Source organism: Ambystoma mexicanum, chromosome 5p (genome assembly GCF_040938575.1).
Source record: "Ambystoma mexicanum isolate Mex_15411 chromosome 5p, UKY_AmexF1_1, whole genome shotgun sequence".
Classification (NCBI taxonomy): domain Eukaryota; kingdom Metazoa; phylum Chordata; class Amphibia; order Caudata; family Ambystomatidae; genus Ambystoma; species Ambystoma mexicanum.
The window spans coordinates 1207565874-1207584806 of NC_090930.1; the positions used below are offsets into that span (position 1 = coordinate 1207565874).

Below are 18933 nucleotides of genomic sequence, written 5' to 3' on the forward strand. Positions count from 1 at the left end.
AGGGCACCAGTCTGTCTGCGCCTCCGAGTGGGGTCGGTCGGCACCGGTCGAGAGACACCGCCTATACGGCTTCGGGCTCGGGTGGTCGGCACGGCTCGTGGTAGAGGTCCCGCTCGGACAGGGGTAGCCATTCTCGCCATGCCCGTTCCAGGTCCCTCTCCGGAGGTGGAGTTTTGTCGGCCGGAGCCTGGCACTCATGCCGCGATTCGTCATATCGGCGCCTTATGTCTCGGGTTACCGAGTACTTGGGTTGGGCGGCTCCCCCAGGGGAGTTCGTTCAGGATGATCTCACGGACATCCTTGATATCGGTCCACCCACTGACCCGGTTTTGCCTTTTCATATGGCTTTGCAGAGAAGGGTGGCGACGGCTTGGACTGCTCCGGAGAGTCTCCCGGCAGTGGGCAAGTCTTTGTCGCGAAAATACCATCCAGCCAGTAGCTACCCCTGCTACTTGTCTAGGCACCCCACCCCGGAGAGTTTGGTGGTGCGGGCGGCTACGGCTCCGGCAAAGCAGGCGTCGTATCCTACCATCCCTCCGGATAGGGACGACAAATGTTTTGACGGCTGGGCGAAGAAAGTGTTTTCTTCTGGGGGTATGGCGCTTCAGGCGGCCAACTCCATATGTGCCTTGTCTCGTTTCACGCACACTCTGTGGAACTGTGTTGCATTAGCGGCTGATCATATTCCCGAAGGGGACGAACGGGATGGTTTCCTTGCTATGGTTCAGGATGGCAAGGATGCCATGTGTGAGGCCGTTTGGACTTGGCGGATTGTGTCAGCCGGTCCATGGCAGCGAGCACCGTAATGCGCAGGTTTGCGTGGTTGAGGAAGTCTGGGTTCGCTCCTGATGTGCAGTCCCGGATCCTCAACATGCCCTTTGACGGTGAGCACCTTTTTGGCAGCAAGGCTGACGAGAGCCTTGAGAGGTTGCCGACCTCAAAAGCTGCAGCGAAGTCGTTGGGCGCTGCAGTTCGACAACCTCTGCCTTTTCGTCCTAGGGGACAGCAATGGAGGGGAGGTTCCTTTCGCTATTACTCGTCCTTCAGTAAAGCGAGAGGAGCTAGCAGTCAAAGAGGCCATCGTAAGAGTGCCAGAGGTGGACACAAAGGTACTCGAGGTGCCAAGGCCGCTCGGGCAGTTGCCTCTTTGCCCTCAGGCAACGCTGCAGCCGCTACCTCTCAGTCATGAGACCAGGTCCCATGGTTCGCCGGTTGGGGGAAGGCTGGCGCAGCATCTTGTAGAGTGGCAAGCCATTACTTCAGATGTGTGGGTTCTGGAGATCATAACCCACGGCTACTGTCTTCCTTTTCGGCAGAGGCCTCACGACAATCCACCAGGGAACCTCTCTTTGAAGAGTCCGGATCCGCTCTTTGCGCGGGAAATTCAAGCCCTGCTGGAGAAAGGCGCCATAGAACTGGTGCCTGTAGCGGAGAAGAACAAGGGATGGTATTCCCCTTATTTTTTTATTTCAAAGAAAGACGGGGGATTGAGACCCATCATGGACTTGCGCGGTTTGAACAAACTCCTCAGGAAGGACAAGTTCAAGATGGTGACTCTTTCTCAAGTCCTCCAGGCCCTTCAACTTCAGGACTGGTTGGTGTCTCTCGACCTCAAGGATGCTTACTTCCATGTGCCGATCCATCCCAAGCACAAGAAGTACCTGAGGTTCGCGGTTGGCGACTTGCACTTTCAGTTTCGGGTCCTGCCGTTCGGATTGACCTCCACCCCGAGGGTTTTCACCAAGCTCATGGTGGTGGTGGCAGCGCATCTCAGGAAAGGGGGGATTCACGTCTACCCCTACCTGGTCGATTGGTTGATCAGGGGGAGCTCTCCCGAGCAAGTCCTGGATCATCTGTCCGTCACCTGCCACTCCCTTCACAGGCTGGGCTTCTCCCTCAATTTAAAGAAGTCCCATTTGACACCAACGCAGCGGCTCCAGTACATCGGAGCAGTGCTCGACACGTCCCTGGGGCAGTGTTTTCCTCCTCAGGTGAGGGCTCTTCACATTCAGCAGATGGTGCACACGTTCCAGTTTGCCCAGACTCTCCCAGCGTCCGAGTTCTTGAGACTGCTCAGCCTCATGGCATCCTGCATTCTTCTGGTGCCAGAGGCTCGTCTGCGGATGAGATCTTTGCAGTGGGCGCTCAAGCTCCAGTGGTCTCAGTCCTCCGGCAGACTGTCGGACCCTGTTCAGGTGCTGCCCTCGGTAGCCCGGGACCTTCTGTGGTGGGCCGTCGAGGGCAATCTGATGAAGGGTGCCCCATTTTGGCTGCCCTGGCAGGTGGTGACGAACGTGACGGACGCATCCCTCACGGGATGGCGAGCTCATGCCAACGAGCTGACAGTCAGCGGTCGTTGGTCTCCGTCGGAGTCCAGACTCTATATCAATCTTTTGGAGCTGAGGGCCGTCAGGCTAGCCCTGAAGGCTTTTCTGCCGACTGTGCGCGGGAAGAGTGTCCTGATTCTGACGGACAACACGGTGGCCATGCACTACCTCAACAAAAGGGTGGGGCAGGGTCACTTCCGCTGTGCAGGGAGGCGATGCAGCTCGAGTTCTGGGCCATCCAGCAGGAAGTTTTGATCTCGGCAGTTCATCTGGCCGGAGACGACAATGAGACGACGGACGCTCTGAGCAGGCAGAGCACGATCTCGCACGAGTGGGAGCTGGCTCAGGAGATTCTCCTGGAGATCTTCGCCCTTTGGGGGACCCCTCAAGTGGATCTCTTCGCCTCCAGTGTCAACCGGAAGTGCGAAAGGTTTTGCTCGTGGGAATTTCCTCCAAAAGGAGCCTTAGGAGACACGTTCGTGGTGGAGTGGTCATTCCCACTGCTGTATGCGTTTCCTCCAGTCCCCGTCATCCCGCAAGTGTTGCGGAGGTTACAGAGGTTCGGTTCCCGGATGATCCTCATTGCTCCGGCGTGGGCCCGGAGGACGTGGTACCCGGACCTTCTCGACTTGTCCATCTGCCCTCCACGTCGTCTTCCCTACCGAGACGATCTGCTCTCACGGGAGGGGGGTCAGGTTCTCCATCCAGAGGTCAGATCCCTCAATCTTCACGCTTGGCTTCTGAACGGATGAGGTACAAGGATTGGGACCTCCCTGAAGACGTGATGGAGGTGTTGCTCTCGGCCAGGCGGCCGGCAACTAAGTCTCTGTACCGTTGCCGTTGGAGAAAGTTCTGCGAACTTGGTGCAGAGTTCAGAATGTGGATCCTTTTGAATGCAACATTCCCATGGTTTTGTCTTTTTTGCTTTCTTTGGCCCACAGGGGCTTGCAAGTGTGGACCATTAAAGGTTGCCTGGCGGCGCTGTCCATATTTAAGCGCTCGTCTGACGAGTGTTCCTATTTTAAGATTCCTTTAATTTTGCAGTTTTTGAAAGGGCTCACTAATGTGTTCCCTCCGTCACCTTTTTTGGTGCCAGGGTGGGATTTGAACCTTGTTCTTAAGTTTCTTATGGGTGCTCCATTTGAGCCTTTACATTCTTGCCCTTTGAGGCTGTTAACTCTGAAAACTGTGTTTTTAGTTGCGGTTACTTCCGCTCGCAGAGTGAAGGAGTTACAGGCACTTTCAGTTAAGCCACCCTTCACTGTATTTCACAAGGACAGGGTTGTCCTTAGAGTTTGTCCTTCTTTTCTTCCGAAGGTAGTTTCGGAATTTCATTTGAGCCAGAAGGTTGTTCTTCCGGCGTACTATCCTCCTCCACATCCTGGTAAGGAAGAGGAGAGACTCCATAGGCTTGATCCTAGGAGAGCGTTGAGCTTTTATATCTCGCGCATGTCCCGGGTCAGAGTGGACGATCAACTTTTCATTGGTTACGCTGGAAAGCGTTTGGGACAAGCTGTGACGAAACAGACTTTGTCTCGTTGGATTATTTTAGCTATCTGCGAGTGTTACCGCTTGGCAGGTAAGGACCCTCCGGCTGGCTTGCGGGCCCATTCTACCAGAGGAGTGGCTGCGTCTACTGCCCTGCAGAGGGGAGTTCCTATTCGTCACATCTGTGATGCAGCCACCTGGGCTTCAGTACATACTTTTGTACGTCACTATTCCCTCGATTCCATCAGGGGGCAAGATCTGGCCTTTGGCAAGGCAGTTCTCTATTCCGCAATTTGATTGGGCATGCTAAATTTGTATTCTAAATTCTTTCCCAACTCCTTGCTTGGTACTGCTTTGGGAGTCTGTCATAGGTATGGAATACGTCGGAGGACCCAATCCCCTCGAAGAACAAGTTACTTTCTTACCTGGTAACGTTCTTTCGATGGGATGGTCCGACGACGTATTCCATATCGCTCCCTCCCTGCCTTCCCCGCTGCAGAATTTATTTTGCGATTGCAGCTTGCGTTCCGCAAGGCCTCGTGTGTCTGACTGGCAGAAAACTGGTGGCACACGTTCTGGGAAAAAACTATAACTGAGGCTATGGGCGTCGTGCGTCCTACTTATCACATCGGGTGACGTCGGCCGTCGGAGGAGGTCCTCAGGGACGGCGCATCGACGTCATCGACGCAGGACGCAGACGCCAAAGATTTTCCGAAGCAGCACAGTTGTGGACATTACCTGTCATAGATATGGAATATGTCGTCGGATCAGCCCATCGAAAGAACGTTACCAGCTAAGAAAGTAACTTGTTCTTCTCCAGCATGGGGTCTGGCATGGATTCACATGCTCATGAATATTCCCCGTCGTCAGGCTGGGAATCCTCGGTAAAGGAAAAATCAGTATCAGTTTCGTTTCTGATCTGTCTTTCACAGTAGTAACCAATCACTGGTCTCTGGGTCATACTGCCCCCAGCCAATGACTGCCCTCTCCCTAAGCCCCGCCTCTGGCAGCCATCTTCAGATTTTTACCGCACGCTCAAGTGTTGGGAGTCCTTGTGCTTAGCTCTTGAGCTTTTGCTGCGTTTTCGCGCTTTTTCAAAGAGAATTTCTCATTTTTCGGTCAAATAGAGCCTCAAGCTCCACCGTCTCTACATCCGATTAACAGGGATCCGTGTCAGATTTTTCTACGCCCCTCAAGGGTGAAGATTTTGTCAAGTTACGCTTCTTGGAGTATTCCAGAAGTTTCTGCGGCCTACCTGAACATGGCTCAGGAGAAAGGAAGCTCGACGCCCGGAAAGCTGTTCAGGGTCTGCCCTGGATGGCAGCTACAGAATGTGTTCAAGGAGGACGAGCATTCGAAATGTCTCTACTGCCTTCATGAGGACAAAACGCACATGGAGAAGGACTGTGCGTTTTGCAGGAACATGTCGGAACGGACCATCAGGGACCGACACCTTCGTCTCTCCAACTATCTGGAAGGAAGGAGTCCGTCAGGTGAGAAGAAGAAGAAGTCCGAGCGGTCTTCTAAGTCCTGTGGGGGCGCCCCGGCGACGGGGGCCCAACAGAAGGCAAAGCACTGCGAGTCCGCGGGCACCGGGAGCGCCGAACGGTCGGGCTCTTCGGCTGCCAGGCAGGGCGCGCCTTCCCCGGCATCAGCAACCACGAGCCAACGCTCAGGTTCAGGAAAGAGGAAATCCGAGAACCCAGGTAAGCCCTCTGGAGAGGCCCCGGTCGATCTCAAAGGATTCGGCCGAGGGAGAGCGAGGCAGTGACCCTCCCCCCAAGGTGAAGGCCTCAAACGCGCCTAAGGCGGTAAAGGCATTGATTCACCCGGCCAAGGCCTCTATCGAGGGAGTCGCGGCGGCCCTGGCACAGCCTGTGAAGGCTACACCAGTGGAGGCGACCTCGGGACCCAGAGTCTCCCTGCCTCCGCAGAGGGAAGCCTCTTTTAGACCTATCGAAAAGACCCCCGTGAAGACCCTGGCGGAGGAAAAAGAGGGTGGGGGGCCAGTGGCCATTGTGGACACGGACACAACATCCGAGGAGGAGTTGGCAGAAGTCCTAGACGGCCTCGACGAGGACGTCGAGGAGGCCCGTCACCACGGGAGGGATCCCGACGAGGGTGACGATGAAAGTGACGGCGGCACTGGCAAGGGTCCTAGTCAGCTGTCGCCTCCGGAGCTGCAGGATAACTCGGCGGCCATTTTGTTGGCGATACAATCCTTATGTTCAGAGATAAGGACGAGATTGACCTTGCCACCGACGGAGGACCCGGTACCAGGTCTGGCGGAGGAACCAGAGCCGGTCCCGGCGGGAAGCCCCCCGAACAAGAGAAGACGGATCCACCCAGCCCTGCCTTCTCAGCCCTCGCGTCCTGCTCGGCCTTTACCCACGTCCCCCGTCCCTGGGGATGACACGGGAACAGACACAGCCACGACGGGTACCGACGACGGGACGGAGCTCCCATCACCAACCCGGGCCTCCCCGTCCGATGAGATTGGATCTTTCCACGCAATGATCGCCAGGGCATCCGAGCTTTTTCAGCTCTGCCCCGAGGAGAAGAAGAAGGAAGGTTTCCTTTACCAACGGCGCGAGGCCAGGAGGAAGTCAGTCCTCGCCGTGCCTCTGCTGGATGCCATCTGGGACGAGGGTCTCTCCCTTCTCAAGAACCCTGCTACGACGCCTGCCAAGAAGGATCGGTACGAGAAGAAGTACCGGGTCCCTGACGCGGCCCCTCTGTGCCTTAGAGCACAACCTACCCCGGACTCGGTCGTCTCAGCGGCGGCCAAGAAGAAAGCGGGGGGGAGGGGGAGTCGGTCTCAACGTCAACTTCCCCGCCGGACGGCAAAGGGAAGAAGCTGGACGCAATGGGACGACGAGTTATCTCGTCGGCGGCAACAACGATTAAGGCGGCCAACGTCCTCGCGATCGTGGCCCGCTACGACAGGGAGTTATGGTTCAAGATCGCCCCCCTGTTGGACTTCCTACCGGATGACAAGAGGGCCGAGGCCCTGGAGATCTTGTAAGAAGGCGAAGTGGCGTCGGACCACGCCATTACGGTGGCAACGGACATTGCTGACACCGGTTTCCGCCAGTTAGACAACGGCGTTTGCCTTAGACGACGAGGTTGGCTCAAGGCAACGGATTTCCACCAGGATGTGCAAGCCAAGGTCCTGGACATGCCGTTCGACGGGAACAACCTGTTTGGGAAAACGGTGGATGAGTCCCTCAAAGCCATCAAGGTGGACACCCCAGGCCTGCATGAGGTGCCCCCCACTCCATTTGGGGTGGTGAGGAGGGCCACCAAACAGCATGGGACAGGCCCCCTTTGGGTGGGGCAGTAAGGTTTGGGTGCCCTGGGGGCAGAATGGCACACTATTGTGTCCATCTGCGCCAAGGGAAGTTGGGTAAACAAAGAAAAAAATTGAAAATGGCAGGCTGAACTTTAGGGGGGGGGGGGCTGAGGGGCAAAACCACCAGGGAATTTTGCAATGTGAAGGGGGGTGCAAATGGAGGGACGGCGCATCTCATGTAGTCCTCCCACGGGGACGGATAAGGGTGGGGGCTGTCATGCACTCCTTTCTGGGGTCAGGTGTCCCTTCCTAGGAGCAGATATCTGCCCCCAGGGAGGGATGCATGACATGGCTGCCGTACTTGCTGTCGCTGGCCAAGGCGGGGCTGGCACATGCCTCCATCAAGATCCATCTGGCGGCTGTCTCCCGCTACACCAGAACTCCGGGGCGGTGATCTCTATGGTCTCACTGCCTGGTGAAGGAGTTCAAGAAAGGACTGTTCCGATCGTTCCTGCCGGTGCAGGCTCCGCCCCCGGCTTGGGAGCTCAACGTGGTGCTGACCAGGCTCATGGGCCTGCTATTCAAGCCCCTGCATTCGGCACCGTTGAAGTTTCTGTCGTGGAAGACAGTGTTTCTTGTGGCCATCACCTCCACACGACGAGTGGGAGAGATCCAGGACCTCTCCTGTAAACTGCCATACCTGACATTCCACGAGACGAGAGTGGTGCTGAGGACGCACCCCTCCTTCATGTCCAAGGTGCCGTTGGGCTCCCATCTCAACGAGCCCTTGGTGTTACCTGTTTTCTTCCCGTCGCCTTCATCGCCGGCTAAGAGGACTTTGCACTCGCTGGATGTGGCTAGAGCGCTGAAGCTCTACGTGGACCGCATGAAGAGTCTTCGGAAGACATCACAGCTGTTTGTGAACTTTGGACCTGTGAACCAAGGGAAGGCCCTCTCGAAGGCTTCCATTTCCAGATGGCTCTCTGGCTGCATTATGCATTGTCATCGGTTGGCAAACTGACCCTTGCCCGGCCGCCCGAGAGCCCATTCGATCAGAGCGATCGCTGCTACCACGGCGTTCTTGTCTGGTGTACCTCTGCTGGACATCTGCAGGGCTGGTACGTGGAGGTCGATGCACACCTTCATGAGATTCTACTGCGTCAACCGGGATTCCAGGGAGGAGTCCAGAGTCGGCCTGGCAGTGCTGCACAACCTGTTTGCCTGAAGGTGAGCCTGGTGAGGAGGTAAGAGATGCTTAATGTTGAGTTTTGTAATGCTTAATGTTGAGCCTTGCCACCTCCTGTGGTTGTGCATGTGTGTACTGCTATGTATTCTTGTATTCATGAGCATGTGAATCCATGCCAGACCCCATGCTGGAGAAGGAACAAGTTACCTACCAGTAACTTGTTCTCCAGCATGGGTCTGGCATGGATTCACATGCAAACCCTCCCGCCTACCCCTCTTCGGCTCTTCTCTTGGTCCTACTGCCGCTTAACGTGCTACCAAATCTGAAGATGGCTGCCAGAGGAGGGGCTTAGGTAGAGGGCAGTCATTGGCTGGGGGCAGTACGACCCAGAGACCACTGATTGGTTATTAGTAGAAAGATAGTTCAGAAACGAAACTGAAACTGATTTTTTCTTTACCGAGGATTCCCAGCCTGACGACGGGGAATATTCATGAGCATGTGAATCCATGCCACACCCATGCTGGAGAACAACAGTTACAGGTAAGTAACTTGTTCCTTGCCAGACTTGGGGGATTGGGGTAAGGTGGTCAGGGACAAAGACAAGATGGGTATAAGGAACATGACATCGGAGGGCGCAATGTATTGTATTTATTTTATTTGAATATCTGTTAAGTGCTGGCCCTACCCAGAGGGTCTTGGAGCGCCTTACGGGGTTCAAAGGTTAAAAAGATGGGAGGTGAAACAGACGTTAACATTTTCTTTCAGGATAGGATAGAAAGATTGGGAAGACAGTTGGTAGCAGCAGAGATGGAGGGGCAGGGTTGTGTGTGGGGAAACAGGTATATTTTAAGGTTGCGTGTGTGTATGTGTGTGTGAGAGAGAGAGAGAAATGTGTGTGAAACGTATAGGAGATGATGGCTTGCTTTTCTGGTATTTTTTTTGGGTGATCGGTTTGAGTTTGTCATGAAGGTGAAATGCGGTTTTGTGGTGGATGGCTTTGAAAATAATACACAGTTCTTTGAAAGGAATTCTTTGGGGTGCAGGGAGCTAGTGGAGCTGGGCAAGAGCTCGGGTGATGGGTGAATGTTTTAGTAGGTGGAGGAAGAGTGACTATAAAGACTAATTAAATTTTGGAGGAGGTGAGCATCAATCAATGCAGCATGCAGCAATCTAGTGAAGGAAAGCAGATAGGAGGTTAGTAAGGCCAGTGAACGTATCAGGTGATGGAAATGGGAAAATAAAAAGATTTGAGTATCGCCAGCAAATATCAATGATATGAGAATGGAGGTGATGAGTTGCCAACGGAGCAGCTGTAGTGTGTGAAAGGGAGGGTATCAAGGACAAGACCCATGCCGGACCCCTAGCCAGAGTGTTGTGGATGAGGTCCAAGTGTTCCGTGTAATGAAAAAAGAGCTGTCAGCCAGGTAGAAAGGCCATAAAAGTGAGGATGGTATTGAGAGAGTTAGACATGGGCTGGCAGTCTCCCTGTGGAGTGTCTGCTCCGGAAGCTAAATTGAAAGTGGTCACTGAGTCTATTGACTTCTAAAAGTTCTGACACTTTTGAATACTATAAGTTGAGAATTTACGAATTGTGAAGAATGAGAGAGGCAAGCCAACATTTGACTGGTTGTTGGGATCAGCAATGGGTTTCTTCAAAATGGGTTTGAAAGTAGCCACCTTAAAACAGACTGGGAAGCTACCACAGGAAAGTAGAAGGTTGAGGGGAGTTGAAAAGTAGGAGTTGGGGTTGCCCATCTTAACTCCATAACTGTTTGTGATGAAAATTGACAGCAGGAACATAGGTAGGGTTCACAGCACAGAAAGTAGGTAACTGGCACTGGCACAGTTGTTTGTGGGATTGTCTGATAGAGAGAAGAGTGTGAGGGGGGCAGGAAAGAAGGAATGTGGTTGAAGGCATGCAGGGTGTATGATAGCTCAGAGATTTTGGATGGGAAATGGCAGATGAAGCTTATAGTGTAGAGAAAAAAGAGCTGATTTAAGCGTGTCAATGATTGAATAGCTTGCGAAAATGGAAACAGAGAGAGAGATGAGCTTTGCATAATTGTAGATGTGGTGAGCCCACCACAGCAGTTTGAGCAATGAGTGATTCCGTTGGAAAGCAAGAAGAGACTGTTTGATGGCTTGGTAGATCCATGGTTGAGGGAGGGAGTGAGTGAAGGAGCAAGTGTGGTAATGGTACTCGCTGCCAAACTTAACTTCATATTTGCCAACTCAGTGGTGTCAGCAGGAGATGCTGTGAGAGTCAGAATGGTTTTCCTAGCTTGCTTCTGGTATGAACTATTCATTCAAGTTTGAATTTTCTTTTAGTGAATGTAGAAGCAGTAGGGTGGGAGAGTAAAGGAGGGACATAGACAGTAAAACATAGTGTTCAGAAGGTGATTGGTCAATATAGGGGCAGAAGAATTGAGCAAGGAGGAGAAGATGAAATTGAATAAGCTTCCACTATTGTGGGTTGGCAGATTAAGAAAGGTGACCAGAGAATGGTCAGAGATCGTGGATTCCTGCTGGAGTATGTGAGACAAGATCATTGGGGGGATGCGGGTAAAGTCCCACATGGGTACAGCTGGTACTTCTTTGTGAAGAGATTCTAGGAGGTCAAGATCACTGAAGAAAAGGTTAAGGGGGCAGTAAATGACAATTGTAAGAGGTTTTGGTGGGGGTAGTTGAACATTGATGTGCTTAAAAGAATAGAAGAAAACGTCTGAGATGCAGGGGTAAATGGGCTGAGTTTGTTGATAGTGGGGCTAACACCATTGCCTTCCTTTGATAGGTAGGGTGAGTGAAAAAAAGGTAGTCAAGTCAGTATGTTTACTGCAGGAGTTGTAGTTGTCATGTGGGGGACTCATGGTTTAGTGACATCCATCATAGCAAAATGTGGGTGATTAAAGTCAAAGTGGTTATTAAGAAAATATTTTATTTACAGATACATTGGGCATTCCAGAGCCATTCAATGAGTTCAGTGCGGAAGCACTATTAGCTGAAGGGAAAAGGGGAAGCCAGAAAACGTTGAACAATCAGAAGTGCATTCCCACGGGTGTCCTCTTTTAAGAAATGCATGGGGTTCCCAGGTTTCCTTGGTGGCTTGGACACCCTAGGCCCACATCTGTATGGTGTGCAATGAGTCAAAATCCTGCAATCCTGCTGTGCGAAAAGAGAGTTTTCGGCTTCGTCCCTTTGCACCCCGGTAGGTGCACCCACACATGTGAGGTACTGTTTTTGTGAAAAAAAACCCCAATTTCTGCACATTTCACTCAGCTCACCCACCGAAACACGCCGCCAACAACACATGGCCTACCTTCCCGCGTTCCCACACGTGTCCTGATGAAAACGGTACCTCACTTGTGTGGGTGCACCTACCTGGGCGCCAAGGGGAAAGCCTAAAACACGGCTAACCCCAAGTCTTTTCCGACAGCTGAATTTTATGATTTTTTCAGAATGGCACACCATACAGATATGGGCCTAGGGTGTCCAAGCCACCAAGGAAAACAGGGAACCCCATGCATTTGCGAAAAGAGGACACCTGTGGGAATCCGCAAAGGTCTGACGTGCGCAAATCGGCCCAGAATTTATTACCCAGAAACCCCGGCAAGTCCAAAATGTGGCAAAAAAACCCCAATTTCCGCACATTTCACTTGGCTCACCCACCAAAACACACCACCAACAACACATGGCCTACCTTCCCGCGTTCCCACACGTGTCCCGATGAAAGCGGTGCCTCACATGTGTGGGTGCACCTACCTGGGCGCTGTTAGGGAGAATTCCCTGTTTAGGCTGAATTTCCTAACCTAGTGAGTCCCCCAGCAGCTTTCCTGGATTTTTGGGGTTTATTTTTTTTCTCCTGCCAAGAGCGAGACTCTTTTACCCTCACTCTTGGGCATGATTTGAGTGTGTTTCTTTGAATCTAGATGTGTTTAATGGGCTATGGGATCTTTTACCCCATAGGGCTTCATGTGTTTTTGTGATGTGTGTTACACAGCACCCTCAGTGCAGTAACACAGGGGTGGCATAGTGACCCCCCAGTATAGACTCCATACCCTGGGACTGACTACTGTCTCCCATGGCATGTAAAGTCACCATTGACTTTACTAGTCTTCAATTCTGAACAGAACCAGTACCAACTATCATATTGTGGACGTACTGGCTGGGGCAATTCAATTGCCCCGGGGTCTGTTAGTCGAGGGGGCACGTCTCCATCCTCCCTGATCGAGTTTTGGCTGGTGGCAGTGGATACTACTTTTTATATTCAACCGCAAATATTTCTCTATGGGATTTTCCCATTGTTCGAGGCTACTATCTTTATTTATTTAATTACGATAGCCTCGAACATACCGCCGGTTATTTAATTAATATTAATTCTCCGGTCGGTATTTTTTGCCAAAACTCAGTTCTAAAATGGCGTTTGTGTTCTCTTCTGTGACTCCAACCCAAGTCGAGCCCTTTGTTCCACTTTTTGGCGGGCTTCTCCACAGAAGCCCTCCAAAGTGGTGCCACTCTGTCTGGGGTACTTAGGAGGGGTGGAGGGGGATTTAGGCACCCTGGACTGAGTTGCTGAGGCAACTCAAGTCGCACTCCATCCTGATTGGCCCAAGTGGTGAGCCGGCCGGCTTACCACTTAGCATGTTTGAGTGACAGCTAGGCTGAGTGAATGGGGGTTTTCTGCATAAAAGCAGGGCTTTGGGGACTGGAACTTCAGAAGTCGCCACAGGACCTAAGAATCCGACGAGGGAGAAGTTGAGCCGACCTGCCACGACCACACGACCGGTGGTGCCCTGCTGGACCGTCTCACCACTTTTCCCAACGACTGAGGAGATCTCCCGCCGGAGAGTCTTGTTCCTTTGACTGGTGGGTATAACCAGTTTCACCGTCTTTTTCGCCTTCCCGACGTATCTCGTGGCCGCCTTGCCTGTGCCAAGCACCCCGGCAACCGGGATACCACGTTTTACCACGACCACGAATTAAAGGGTACTACCTTTAACCGGAAAACTCCGCAGCTGGTTTCTTCCCTGGCAGTGCAACGGCCTTCATCTTTCCTCCAAGTCGAGATCATCTCTTCCCCTGGACGACGACGAGACTTGCACCCACTGCCAGGAACAACTGCCACCGCTGGAGGATGCTTCCCACTTAAGGTACCGTGTCCCGCCTGGCTTCCCATGCCACCGACTGTACGGGGTAGATTTAGCCCCCGGCTTTCGAACCTGGGTTAGCCTGGGACACCCTGGCTAAACTTTTCTGAGCCTCTAAACCGTTTCTGAACTCTCTGCAAGACTTTCTAAGCCTAGTGTAACTGTGTGATCTTGGGCGCATTTGTGCTCTGCTCTCTCTAAGAGTGGGCCAAGCCTTTGGACTTTGGCTCACCAGTGACTTTTGCTCTTCTGCCTTGCGAACAGTGTTCCTAAATCTTAGAGTGGTGTCCCTTTCCATATTCTGTCTTTTTCCTCCCCTTTTCACAAACTTATTGGAGTGCCATCTAGTTAAGCGCTCACCTCTGTATGAAAATAAGTGGTGTTTTACTAAGACTCATCTGATAAGGAATAAGGGGTGTATATATTATAATAGTAACTGTGTTTAGAGTGTTTTACAATAAGAGTGCTGGAGTGTTTCAAACAGTGTGTTTTTTTTAATAAATAATTATATACTTTGACACCAAAGCTCTGGTCAGTGTTTGCTTGTATTATTGTGTCTGAGTGCCTATTGTGTACACTTTGCATACTGCCTAGCTCTTCTTGAGGGAGGTCTGACTGCTCAGCCACAGCTACGAGGTAAATCTGGGTGGTACAGACTGCTACCAAGTGGGTTTACTGCTAACACCTGTAGTCCTAAATACTTTGCAATGTTCCCTAAGGGAACTGCACAGGTTTCTGCCTAACAGGCGCCAAGGGGAAAGACTAAAACACGGCTAACCCCATGTCTTTTCCGACAGCTGTATTTCAGGATTTTTTCAGAAGCGCACACCATACAAATATGCACCTAGGGTGTCCAAGCCACCAAGGAAAACAGGGAACCCCATGCATTTCTGAAAAGAAGACACCTGTGGGAATCCAGAGATGTCTGACTTGCGCAAAACTCCCCAGAATGTATTACCCACAAGCCCCGCCAAAGACCCACATGGAAGAAGGGTGCCCAAGGCCAGGGATATTACCGCCGACTTTGCTGGAGCTCTGGCTGGCCTGCGTTACAGCTTATCACCACCAGGGAGTCCCGGCAAATACCTCCCCGAAGGGAAAAGCTGTAATGCAGCCTAGACGCAACTCCAGGACGGTTGGAGGTGATGTCCCCGGCCTAGGACATCCATGTACCATGAGGGTGTAGCGTACCCTAAGCACAGCGGCAGCTCCAGAGATCCCCGGCAGGATCCCCATTCTTCCCCGGAGGTGACACCTGTAACATAGCACAGCCAGAGCTGCAGCCCGGGCTTGCAGACAGACAACACACATGGGAGGCATCCACTCCCAGGGAAATACCAATGTTCTGCTGGCATGGGGGGCAATTTGTGGCCTGCCCCTGCAATTGTGTCGCAGCTCACCAAAATATCTGCCCAGATGGCCCATTCCCACCCACACCACCAACAATCCAGCCCCAGTCTCACCCAACCCACTGACAGTGGGCTCTACCCATAGAATAATAAAAAACAGTACTCACATAACGTTGCTGCTGCTGGCGTAGAAAAAGCTGTAAACAAAACAATAAACATGTGTTACCTATGGTCATACCAGCAAAAACAAATCTACACTCATACTTTCCAACCATTCCCCCCCTTGCAAGCCAACCTGGTGGTCTACTGAACCTCACCCCCCGTCCCCCAGTGAAAACACATTTGCCTCTTCCTACGGGCAGATATCTGCCCACAGGGAGGGCTGCATGAGGTGCCCTCCCACACTCCATTTGGGGTGGGGGGAGAAGCCCACCCCAAAATGTCGGACAGGCCCCCCAATGGATGGGGAAGTAGGGTTTGGGCACCCTGGGGGCAGATTGGCACACCAATGTGCCCATGTGCACCAAGGGAAGTTTGGTAAACAAAGAAACAAATTGAAAATGGCAGGCTGCATTTTGGGGGCGCTAAGGGGCACCCTAAACTGCCGGAAAATTTTGAAATGTAATGGGGGTGCATCTCTCCACCCCCACCCCAAATGGAGGGGTGTGGCATCTCATGTAGCCCTCCTTGGGGGCAGATAAGAGAGGGGGCTGTCATGCCCTCCCTGGGGTCAGGTGTCCCTTCGTAGGAGCAGATATCTGCCCCCAGGGAGGGCTGCATGACATGGCCCCCACTCCATTGTGGGTGGGGGGGCCACCACCCCTTCGCATTACAAAATTCCCCAGCGGTTTGGGGTGCCCCACAGCCCCCCCTAAAATGCAGTCTACCATTTTCACTTTTTTCCTTTGTTTACACAACTCCCCTTGGCACAGATGGCCAAAATCCCTGTTTTGCAGGGATCGCTCAAAACAAGGTGCCAAAAAGGACAAGCTATCTCGTCCTTGGCAACACAGAGGTAATGTCAGGGACGAGATAGTTCGCCCTTGGCACTTAAGGGGTTAATGGGGGAGTTCCTATATGCCTTTCCTTCAATTAACCTAGTGCTTCAGATTCTGGCCATTCTTTGGCAATCCAGCGCACTCTACTAGGAGCAGGGTGGATAGTGCGGAACTACAAATCAGTGTCACAATCAATGCAAGATATTTACATGGCCACAACATTTAGAACATCCCCCAAACCAAACATTCACCAGGCCCTGTTGTCTCAAAGTGGACACAAGTGCAGAGTCATCGGTGGAACAGGTAGTTTTTGATGATTTATTGTTTGATAACTTGATCTGGTGGAGGACTGATAGCTGTTTGGTTTTTTTATTGATGAGTTAGTAGCCCCATTTAAATACATTTTCTGAAGTGTAATTTCATTTTTAAATTCAGCGATCTTAGTTCTAATTACTTGATGATTTTTATTTTCTCCTGTTCTTATTTTGTTTATTTTCTTTTTATTGCTTGGCTTTAGTGCTTTATATTTCTTATTATTTGTCTGTTTTTTGTTATCAGTGTATTGTATTTGTGTTTTATTGTTTTGTTCTGTTTTTTATTATGATGCCTACGGGCTAGTTTTGGCGCTATACAAATAAATAAATAACTTTCTGCCGCTATCAATTATGTGACTGCTTCTTTGTACTCTATTGAAAGCATATTGGAATTGTTGGTAAATTGCCATTCCACCCTGGACGATTAATAGGGACCATAAAATGGCAATATATCGGCAAACAGTGGGGACACATTGGTTGGCTATGTGTGTTGTTTTACTAATGGAGTCCCCGTGACAAAATTATGTGCATCTGTGAAGCCTATGGTTTGAGGTAATGGAATGGTACATTTAGTTTTATTAAAATATTTTTATTAAATGACTAGTATATCTTCATCCAATTATTTTTAGTATTCAGAACTGTATTTCCTAATGGGACAGAAGCATAGTTTCATGTTAAATACAAAATGGCTAAGAAAGATTGTTTTTTTCTTCCACAGTGCATATCCCTCTCCCCCACACTTTCTCCGAAGACTGGATTGCAATGCAAACTAAAAGGATACTAGATATGAGAATGGACCCTGTGGCAGGCTTCTCCTCTCACTGGGATTATGAAAAGAATGAATGGAAGAAATGAAGCACCAGGCGGAGTCCATAAAAGATAACTTACTTGAAAATGTTTGATCTACAATTACTGTCGGAAAAAAAAACATTTATTTGTTTGAAACGTTCGAGTTGTATTCAGATAAAAGAATGCCAGTTATCTACACAAGTACTGTCAAAATAAAGCCTTTATATTTATGTGTAAGGCATTAAAACATGCTCTGCAATTTGCACCTTCCTTACTCAATGCCGGATGATTCCACATAACACTCTCTCTAGTTGGCATTCATGACTCACATGTCTCAGGAGGATTAGACCAGGTAGCAACTAGGCCGGCAGAGATCGCAGTACTGGGTATTAAGGCAGGTGTTAGTCACTGCTAGAAACCTTTAACTATGGTTTACAGGCACTGAGATGTTTGAACCATTCGACCACCCAGTAATTCATGTCTTTCATTCTTGCGCACTAGTTTTCCCTTTTGTCTTTTTTTAATGCTGGCATACCTTAAATATGTGAAAATAGTACTTCATGCACTGCTTCCCGCTTGTAAACTCCTAATGTCAATGTAGCATATTCTACCACTTCTTTGTCTGTTCTTTCTTCAATTCGAATGGATTGTGTCCTCCCACATATTCCTCATCTTTGATATTCAAGTCTGCTTGCAGCTTGCTTCGGAATTGGTTTTTCATAGTCAAGCGCCGTGCAGCATCGTTTCTTGGTCCTCGATGGTCTCCATAGTGTCCCTCTTGACAGTGACACTGGTATATGAAGAACACACGCTGACCGTTACCTCTGTTCTGTTTTTTCCACATTGCTGTGTGCTTCTGAGCGACTTGCCTCAGCAAATTTTGGATTACATTTGCCTTCAATCAATATTCTTCAAATAAAATATGTCCTTGACCCTGAAGACAGGCTTCAAGCGATGTACAGACTGTCGGGCAAAAATGTCACCCGTTAGAAAATGTCCAAAACATCGAAGACGATCGAGGTCTGGTTCACGACGCTCATGCTTTTCTCATAAGAAGAGTAAAATAGGCATCACAGGTCCTCGTCATCCTCTTCCGCAAAAGTCTTGTTCCTGAAAAGAACTCAACTCCTGCAGAATTTGAAAAATTCTGATTGAAAATGCTTGAAGTATTCCGGAGGCAAGCTCCTCTGAGTGCCCCTCTAAAGGAGCCACCCCTCAACATCGGACAAGACCATTAGGGAGTCTCTTGTGTATCCTGTTTACGCGGGTCAAGGACCACAAAGAGAGACTCCTTGACACAAATGGAAGGATTCTTCTTCGACGCATATCGAAGGAGTGTTCTTCGTGCACAAGAAAAAGCCTGTGCCTGTCCCCTTGAAGCCATCATCTTCCGAATCGAAGTCGTTGTGTTCATCTCCTGAACCTTCGAGGCATGTCATCCATCTGCAGCCATCGAAGCATTTTAAACTGTCAACTCGTTCACCGATCGCTTTGGGAAGGTCGTTGAAACCTTCTCCAGCATGGGGTCTGGCATGGATTCACATGCTCATGACTATTCCCCGTCGTCAGGCTGAGAATCCTCGGTAAAGACAAAATCAGTATCAGTTTCATTTCTGATCTGTCTTTCTCAGTAGTAACCAATCACTAATCTCTGGGTTATACTGCCCCCAGCCAATGACTGCCCTCTCCCTAAGCCCCGCCTCTGGCAGCCATCTTCAGATTTTTACCGCACGCTCAAGTGTTGGGAGTCCTCGTGCTTAGCTCTCGAGCTTTTGCTGCGTTTTCGCCCTTTTTCAAAGAGAATTTCTAATTTTTCGGTCAAATAGAGCCTCAAGCTCCACCGTCTCTACATCCGATAAACGGGGATCCGTGTCGGATTTTTCTACGCCCCTCAAGGGTGAAGATTTTGTCGAGTTACGCTTCTTGGAGGATTCCAGAAGTTTCTGCAGCCTACCTGAACATGGCCCAGGAGAAAGGAAGCTGGACGCCCGGAAAGCTGTTCAGGGTCTGCCCTGGATGCCAGCTACAGAATGTGTTCAAGGAGGA

General features: G+C 50.7%; 1 protein-coding gene across 7 annotated transcripts in view; it reads left to right on the plus strand.

Annotated features, from left to right (window-relative positions):
* LOC138481500 (cytochrome c oxidase subunit 4 isoform 1, mitochondrial-like) overlaps positions 1-17157 on the plus strand; it is a 718121-nt gene extending 700964 nt beyond the window's left edge. For all 7 annotated transcript variants that reach the window (XM_069613682.1, XM_069613687.1, XM_069613684.1 and 4 more), the window contains one exon: positions 16817-17157. In XM_069613682.1, the coding sequence (XP_069469783.1) occupies positions 16817-16953 (137 nt within the window). In that variant the 3' untranslated portion in view covers positions 16954-17157. The remainder of the gene's footprint in view (positions 1-16816) is intronic.
* Positions 17158-18933: the final 1776 nt, after the last annotated feature.